Source organism: Orcinus orca, chromosome 1 (assembly GCF_937001465.1).
Source record: "Orcinus orca chromosome 1, mOrcOrc1.1, whole genome shotgun sequence".
NCBI classification, from domain to species: Eukaryota; Metazoa; Chordata; class Mammalia; order Artiodactyla; family Delphinidae; genus Orcinus; species Orcinus orca.
The window spans coordinates 8,455,242-8,464,890 of record NC_064559.1 but is presented as its reverse complement, the minus strand read 5'-3'; the positions used below and the strand labels follow the sequence as shown (position 1 = coordinate 8,464,890).

Below are 9,649 nucleotides of genomic sequence, written 5' to 3'. Positions count from 1 at the left end.
AGAAAATAAAAGACCTGGACTGTAAAACAAACAAACAAAAACAGGCACTTCTGCTCACCACTAGTACAGGAAGATTAATAGGACATCCACTTCCTTTCTACCTTCTGAACGTCATGCAAGTTTATCTCATTGGTAGAACTTAAAATCCCATCCAGAAATCTGGAGGCAAAGGAATTGAGATATGTAATTCCCAGGCTTACAGTCTTTCCACCAGAAGGGAGAGCACAGAAGGATTTTGGAACTGATGTCATTGCCAAAATTCCATTATTTCCCACAGTTCAACCTAATGACTTATATTTTAACTTTTGAACAATGGCAAAATCAACAATAGCATGTGTTGATCTATAATAACACAACCCATTCCTCATTTACATGAAGATGTCCTGAAACTCTCTTTTCAAGGTAGAGATCCACAGTTGAATCAATCACTATATCCATCTCTGGGTGATGGTTATGTTTTTTTTTTTTCTAATGAAAATATACTGTTCTATGATAATCAGAGATAAAATTATAAGGTAAAGGTCCACCAACACATCTTACATGTAATATTTAGGAAGAAAGGAAATAGTGGCTACTATATGCCACTTAAAATGAAAGGGAAGAGTGTGCCTAACTATTTCTAAATGCCTAAAACTAGTCATGAGATGTTGGTGCTTTTAATTTCATTTTCCACTACCTAGTCCATCTCTTTCTTGTCTTCAAATCATTTTAGTCATTTATGATTATTTACTTCGTGGAAATTTCTTGGTAGCTCCAACTACATTAGATTCAGGGGTCTTCATTAATTAGACAAGGAAGTACAATGAAGTATCCCTTGGAAATCTTCTGGATTCCAGATACACATCCCTTTATAACCATTATGTAGCAGGATCAATCACTCCAACCAGGGTAATAACACACACCGTTGCCTGCTGGTTTCAGAGCCATGAAGCCCAAACTATCCAGTATGCAGTCTCAATGCTCAGATCAATCTAAATGCTTCCATATATATTCAGCTGAAATTTAAAGGTGATACTTTTTCCTAATTAATGCTCTAAATTTCATGTAGGACTTAGCTATGCTCTTAATTCACTCGCCTCTTAATTCTGGAACCAAATGTATTAGATGGGTCTGGTTTTTAGAGACAGCTATCTTCTGCTACTATAAAAAAATTAAAAAAACACTTAAGAGTGATCTGAAAAATGCATAAAAGCCTTTTTAAATCACATTTGGGCTGAAAATTTAAAGTCCCAAACTAGTAATTTCCCACTCACAGGCTATTGCATATTGACAAAATCAACCAGTCCATCATCAAGTCTTGTAGTGACTAATCCTTCATACTGTTTCTTTTGCAACAGCCAGTTCATCTCCCTAACTAAGCCTTGCCTTCAAAGGGCACATTATTCAGGCACACATGATAATTTAAAGAGTTATTTGCAATTTCATACTATGGAAAGCCAGTATATATTTTCCACTTAGGACCTTCCAAAACAACCTGCAGAGATGAAACAATTCCCAGCTGCCATTTTTGATGGTCAAGTTCTTGGAAACACTTTTGGTTCTCTATTCTATTTTATTCAAGTCTTGTAAAGAAGCCAAAAACTTCTTTAAGCAAAAAAAAAAAACTAATATAGAGAATTGATACTTACAAAACCATTAGAATTTTTGGATGAGTGAAAGTCTCTAGATTCCTTTCTGGGTTTTTTAGTTGTGACTTAAATAATCAGAAATTTGCTCTTAGGAAACATTTATAAAATGATTGGAAATCCTCACTGATTACTGAGACTTCCCTGAATATTTATGGAGTTAAGGGAGAATAACTTGCAGCCCCTGTAATGTGTGGTTTTAGGGATTGCACAGAAGAGCAGGAAATAATTTCATTGAAATAAAAGGAAAAGGTAAAGAAGAGATCTCAACATAGACTCACAGCTGTCCGCCTCAGGGTTCTGATGTAACGTGACATGGAAAATATAATAAAGATTGTTGTATATTGATTCAGATCTTTATAGATATTTTCTAAACAAGACAATGTGAAAAATAGTTATTTAACCTTGGGACTGTTACAGCAAACTAGCAAACATTATCTCTCTCCTCCCATATCTTACAGTCTAGGGAGAAATACAGATAAGCAGGCAGAGTTACAACTGAATGTCTTAAGTGTATTGTTGGTGCAGAAATAGGAGAGTAATATTAGTTACTAAGAATAATTTTAAATTTAATTTTTAAAACCCTCAAATTGCTTTAGAAAGTATTGTATGTTTTTGTTTTTTCATCATATAAGTAGATTCTAAGGATTGACGCATATATCTTGGAATAGAATAGAGCCCAGAAATAAACTCATGCACTTATAGTCAATTAATCTACGACAAAGGAGACAAGAATAGGCAATGGAGAAAAGACAGTCTCCTCAGTAAGTGGTGCTGGTAAAAGTGGACAGCTACATGTAAAAGAATGAAATTAGAACATTCCCTACTCCATACACAAAGATAAACTCAAAACTAATTAAAGATCTAAATGTAAGACCAGAAACCATAAACTCCTAGAAGAAAATATAGGCAGAACACTCTGCAATATATTTTTTGCAATATATTTTTGAATATGTCTCATATTATATTTTTGAATATATATATATATATATATTTGAATATGTCTCATAAGGCAAAAGAAGCAAAAATAAACAAATAAGACCTAATTAAACTTAAAAGTTTTGCATGGCAAAGGAAACCATCAGCAAAACAAAAAGACAGCCTACTGAAAGGGATAAAATATTTGCAAATGATATGACTGATAAGAGGTTAATATCCAAAACATGTGAACAGCTCATAGAAGATTGAAAAATGGGCAGGAGACCTGAATAGACATTTTTCCAAAGAAGACATACAGATGGCCATCAGGCACATGATAAATGTTCAACATTGCTAATAACCAGGGAAATGCAAATCAAAACCACAATGAGATATCACCTCACACCTGTCAGAATGTCTATCATCAAAAAGACCACAAATAACAAATGTCGGCAGGGATGTGGAGAAAAAGGAACCCTTGTACTCTGTTGGTGAGAATGTAAATTGGTATAGCCACTGTGGAAACAGTATGGAGGTTCCTAAAAAACCTAAAAATACAACTATCATGTGATCCAGAAATTCCACTCCTGGGAATATATCCATAGAAAATGAAAACACTAATTTGAAAAGATACATGCACCCCAATGTTCATAACAGCATTTTTCACAATAGTCAAGATATGGAAGCCACCTAAGTATTCATCAACAGATGAATGGATAAAGAAGATGTGGTATATACATGCAATGGAATACTACTCAGCCATGAAAAAGAATGAAATTTTGCCATTTGCAACAACTTGGATGGATCTGGAGGGTATTGTGTTTAGTGAAATAAGTCAGACAGAGAAAGACACTGTATGTTATCGCTCATATGTAGAATCTAAAAAATAAAACAAATGAATGAATATAACAAAAAAGATTCACAAGTATTGAGAACAAACAAATTAGTGGCTACTAGCGGAGAGAGGGAAGGGGGAAGGGGCAAGAAAAGGCAGCGGGTTAAGAGGTTGTGGTAGGTCACACAGCATCACCCTGGTTTTTCCTGCAAGCTCTCAGACCTTCCCTGTGCTCTGTGGAGTCAGAGCCCTTTAACAAGACATTGATCACAGTTTCAAACCTTCAAATGCGAGAAAGATCCTGAAGGAATCACCTTTCAACTTCTCACTTCTTTGGACCCATTATAGCTCTCACCTCTAAGTTTACAAACCTGAAATTCCAACTGTATTGACAAATTTGAAATGTGGCTAGTGGGACTGAGCAATTTGGATGCTTTATTTTATCATAATAGCTCAAGTTAATTATAGATTGAATTAAATTAATTATAAACAGGCACATCTGGCTAGTGGTTGCCACACTGTACAGTGCACCTCTAGAGATCCGAAGAGGAGGAAGATGTTACTGCCTCTCCCCTGGCTGTTCCTTGCTGCAGAGTCGTTTGCTGGCCTGATCTGTTCATTCATTTGTAGGTATTTCCTGTGCTCATGCAGATGTGCTAGGCATTATGTGAGGCCCTGGGGACACTCAAACAGTAATGTCAACACCTAAGTCTTAGAGGAATTCCCAGCAGGGTGCCCACTTGTAAGCAGAGGTGAAGAGCATGGTCCAGTGTTCCTCTGCTAGACATATTCAGAGAGCAGGTACAAATGGGAGGGAGGTAAATTTCACTCTCCTCATGAGCCCATCCTTCTCACCCCTGACTCTGGAAGATCCAGGGGTAGCAGGGGCAAAAGGCCCTAAGGAGGTAAATGACTTGTACACTGAAAACTACCAAAGATTTCTCAAAGAATTAAAGGCAACACATTAATTGGAATGACATTCCATGTTCATACACTGGAAGACAATATTGTTGACATTTCCATACTACCCAAAGTGATGCACAGATTCATTTGCAACATCTATCAGAATTCCAATGTCATCTTAATAGAAATGGAAGGACATTCTTCAAATACATAGGGAACCACAAAAGGCCCCAAAGAGCCAAAACAATCTGGACAACAAAGAACGAAGATAGAGGTTTCACACTTCCTGACATCAAAACATTACAAAGTCACAGCAATCAAAACAGTATGGCACTGGCATAGAAATAGGCAGACAGACCTATGGACCAGAATAAAGAGCCCCCAGATAAACTGACACATACATGGCCAAATGATAATTGCCGAGGTTCTAAGATGACACCGTGGGAAAGAATAGTCTCTTCAACAATCAACAGAATGAAAAGGCAACATACAGAATGGGAGGGAATATTTGCAATCCTATATCTGAAAAAAGTCTTATATACAAAACACACAAGAACTACTACAACTCAACTGCAAAAGGAATAAAAAAAGATTATTAACAAATATCCACTGGGAAGGCAGAGAGCAGATTACAAAGGTGAAACAAGCCAGGTTCCCAGACCTAAAGAAACCTCTAATTTAGGTGGGGAGACATGGAAAAATAAACTACATGCAAGGTTTTGTGTGCTGGGTCCACGTAAGCATATATTTATTGAATCATTTATTCATTCAGCCAACATGAATGGAAACATCCCAGGCTCCCTGCTAGGGATATATAGTCTAGGGTGGCATACACTTCAGATGGAAGGTGCTATATACCAGAGTTGTGGTGGGCTCGCTGGATCTCATTCCAAAATTGCCTTGCAAAGCTCTCATGAAATCTACTTTTTTTTTTTTCCAGTTTTACAGCACACTTTTTAAAAAAATTTTTTTATTTCTTTTTAAATTTTACTGAAGTATGTGGAATCTAAAATAGGACAGGGACTTCCCTGGCTGTCCAGGGGTTAAGACTTTGCCTTCCAATGCAGGGAGTGTGGGTTCAATCCCTCTTTGGGGAGCTAAGATCCCACATGCCTCGGCGCCAAAAAACCAAAACATAAAACAGAAGCAATATTGCAATAAGTTCAATAAAGACTTAAAAAAAAATGGTCCACATCAAAAAATGTAAAAACAAAATAAAAATTCTTTGAAAATAAAATAAAATAGGACACAAATCAACATACCTATGAAACAAAAACAGACTCACAGATATAGAGAATAGACTTGTGGTTGCCAAGGGGGAGAGGGGTGGGGGAGGGAAGTATTGGGAGTCTGGGATTAGCAGAGGCAAGCTATTATATATAGGATGGATAAACAATAAGGTCCTATTGTATAGCACAGGGACTCTGGTGACAAACCATGATGGAAAAGCATATGAATATATTCTTTGTGTATATATATATATATATATATATTCAGGATATTTGAATATAGTTCCCTGTGTGTGTGTAACTGAGTCACTTTGCTGTACAGAAGAAATGACCACTTCATTTATTTTTGCATAAGGGAAAATAGCATTCAACACAACTTACTGACCCAGACACTGGAGAGGAATGAATCCTCATTGGTTTGCACTGGAAGAGGCAACTCTGGAGCTATGGTGTGGGAGAAAGAAGTGATAGAGCTGGAAGGGAGAAATCATTTCCATGCTGGAAACCTTAAGTGGGACTTCCCATCTTACTGACCACTGAATGTCCAAAGTGCTGGGTACTGAGTAATAATATTTGAGTAAATGAATAAATGAAAGAATATTCCCACAACCCCAAAGTATTCACTAAATAATCCTCATGCCAACTGTGACAATTGAGAAATGAGGGGGCCAAGAGGGAGGGCCTGGTCTAGCTGCTAAGCTACTTCGAGGTCTTACTCCTGTGAATTTGCTTCTCCTGGAGAACAACTGCCTGGCCACGCAGGGTGGTGCTGGAAAGTGGTAGTCTTTGCAATCTGGGGGGCAAGGCCATGTTTTTGTTCTGACTCTGTGAACTCCTGGCATGAGAAGCAGTCACTGTCTCTGTGCTGCCCTAGACAGATCGGAGCCCCTCTTTGGGATGCCTCGTGGAAGGCCGAGCTTAATGAGAGATGACACTCTCACTCTCACTCTGTCCAATTAAAAATGCTGATTAATGAGCTCCCTGGGCTAACCGATAAGTGCATAAGATTCTAAGACCAAGGGTACACCCTGGGGAGGTGACCTTTCTGGAGGATGTCATAAATTTGCATAACTGGGTCTACTTACTTTCTTGAGGGTTTGAGGGATTCTTGGCCAACCACTGAGCCATATCTGGAAGACTCCCCACATTCCACCTACTTCTTTCCCCCTGCCCATCCCCTGTCCAGCCACTCACTTGGTAGAGAAGATCTAGGTCACTCAAAATGAACTCAGGCACCTTCTAACCTTTCTTATCTGTCCCCTCACCCTCACCTCTCTTCTCTGCAGTAGTCAGTGCCTGCCTCTGGGCCCTTTGTCTCTTTCTCGCCCTCCTCCTCCAGGGAGCACAGGGCATCGATCATTCCCCTTCTCACCCTCAGTCCTTCTGCCCCACACACCTTCTCTTATCCCCACACTTCCATTGACCTTGCTGTCCCTGCCAGTTACCTCCTCTTTCTTTTCAAGTTCAAACTTTTTTTTTTCTGTTTAAAAAGCATTACGTGTATATTGGAGAAATTTGGAAAATGCAAAAAGGTATCAGAAAGAAAAGTCACCTATTATTCCACTACCATGAGACAACCACTTTTAAATTCATTAACAGTTCTGTTGATGCCTAAACTCTTGTGTGTCTGTGTGTGTGTGTGGGGGGTGTAGGTGTACAATATACATCTTCATAAAATTGGTGGCATGTTGCATTTACTATGTTATAATTTCCCATTTAACGTATCACGGACATTTTGTCATATGATGTGGCTAAAATATATATTTTGATGATTGCTATCTCAAAATGGCTGTATTTAACCAATCTTTATTAGATATTTAATGTTTTCTATTTTCTTTTTTTTTCTTTTAAAGAGACAGCCTTCATTTTAAGGATTTTTACATTCAAGAATTCAAAAAGTAGTAGGTTTTTGGAATTTATTGATCTGCATTTAAAAGGAATTTTGACAAAGATTCACCGGAAATAATCTGAACAAGCGGGAAAATACAGTTAATATTACTGAAACCTACTAAAATAATTCCAGGACATATGGTTTATCCAACATAACAGCACCTCTAAGTGCTGTCACTGACATGAAACTTAATGCTTCCTACTTTTCTAAACACACAGTGGTATAATCAACAACATTCAATCACTTCTGTTCTTTTTTGAATAAATAAAAATTAAAATACCAATTAAAAAACTAATATATTCTTCTCTTTAAATGTCTCTCTCAGATATAATTTCAATATTTTTATTCAATAGTGATGTGGTTTAAGAGAATTTTCATTCACGAGTCCAACAACAATCCCCCGAAAGGGAACTGATCGTCCGTAGGCCCATAGTGCAAATAAGGAGTTCGGGACTACAGCAACTGACATTTCTAAAATACAAAACAGATAAAATTCTTAGAAGACACATGCACTAAGCTCTACTGAGCAACTGAAAACAGAACTGGAAGATTTAATAATTTTACTGGTGATTTCAATGGGACTCTAGATGTTGCCAAACTCAACTTAAACTCTCTCTTAGGCTTTGTATTTTGGTTTTCCAGTTTCACTAATAACACAAACATGATTCAAATCCCTGAAGTATTCACTATAGTCAAGGGCATATCCTACAACAAACTTGTCTGGAATTTCAAATCCATCAAAGTCTGGTCTATATCCAACACTTCGAGGGGTGCTTTTCACCAGCAAGCCCGCAACCTTGACCATCTTTGGATTAAGCCGCTTGACCAAGGAAAGCAAGGTTTGCGTCGTTTTACCAGCGTCAATTATATCTTCAGCAATCATGACAGTCTTTCCAGTCAAAGTTGAGAGATCATCTCCACCAATTACTTTTAAGGCGCCTGTTGACCGGTCACTACAGTAGCTCTTCAGTCTGATAAAATCTACAGTCATAGGAATGGATCTATCACTATTTCTGTTCAGCGCTTTGATGTAATCCAGCAGGTGAGCAAAGAATTTATAGCCCCCCTTGAGCACACAGAGGGCCACGATGTGACGGCCTCCCATCTCCTCCATCACATCTCAAGCCAGACGTTCAGTCCTGTCCATGATTAGTCCATGAGGAATAAACACCTTTTCCAAATCCTCAGCATAATGATTAGGTATACAAAATAAATCTAGGTCATAACCTGGCTCATCATCACTATTCACGACGCAGGGGCTGCAGGTCGCTATAACGCAGCCTGCTGACACGAGGGCTGAGGGCAGCCTGGTGAGGAGACTGCATGTGGGAAAGCCAGAGGTCCATCCCAGAGCTCTTCCTAATGTCTGCTATTTTCTGCTATCATAAATGTGTCCATCGTTTATTATTTATGCGAATAAATTCCTAGAAATATAATTATGTGGGTATGTCAACATTTTTAAGGCTTTCGATATTTTATCAGATTATGAGCCCAAAGATTTGCACAAATTTATATTCTCCCAGCTCTGTGTCTGTTTGCCTTTTCTGAGCATCCCCTGGGGATCCCCCTCCTCCCCAAACTGGGTCTTATCATTTAAAAAAGTAATTGCTCTCCCTGTGCTATACAGTAAAAGAATATGTAAAGAATGTATACATATGTATAACTGAGCCACTTTGCTGTACAGCACTAATTAACACAACATTGTAAATCACCTATACTTCAATTAAAAAAAAATTGCTAATCTAGCAATGTTCTCTCTCTCCATGTTTTCACCACCTATTTATTTTTTATCTTTTGCAATCTGATTTCTTGCTTTTCTAATCCAAAAATCTTTTCCAGACTTGATTCTTCTTGTTCCTTTGATTTGTTTTATTTTCTTGATCTCTGGAGGCTCTCTGTCCATGCAGCCTGGAGCCCTGAAGTTAGACATTCTGCTCTGGTCCCCACAGCCCTCTAGCAGGCTCCTTCCTGTCAGCCTTTCCCAGTGAGCTTGAACTTCTGGACTGTTGGGGCAGATTTTAATACACCCCTCATCTGGATGGATGGATGGGTGGATGGATGGATGGATGGATGATAAGTCTGCGTCCTCTCCCCTGTCTCTGGCTTTTCCTACACCCTCTGTTTCCCTGCTCTGACTACATATGCCCCCTGTGCCCCTCCACCACCAATACCAGTAGTCTCCTTCTCTGCCCCAGCTGGGGGCTCACATCTCTAGGGCTGACTTCCAACTTCACATCTCAATCCTGAA

The 9,649-nt window shown here is 38.5% G+C and overlaps 1 protein-coding gene across 1 annotated transcript; it reads right to left on the bottom strand.

Moving 5' to 3' along the window:
• Positions 1–7,376: 7,376 nt before the first annotated feature.
• LOC101282725 (hypoxanthine-guanine phosphoribosyltransferase-like) lies at positions 7,377–9,384 on the bottom strand. Its single transcript, XM_033431031.2, has one exon. It carries the CDS (start codon positions 8,513–8,515, stop codon positions 8,018–8,020), a length of 498 nt encoding a protein of 165 aa, XP_033286922.1. The 5' UTR covers positions 8,516–9,384; the 3' UTR covers positions 7,377–8,017.
• Positions 9,385–9,649: the final 265 nt, after the last annotated feature.

Bases quoted from the DNA above. Each gene is read 5' to 3' on its own strand.
- LOC101282725 (XM_033431031.2), bottom strand. From the start codon at position 8,515: ATGGAGGAGATGGGAGGCCGTCACATCGTGGCCCTCTGTGTGCTCAAG.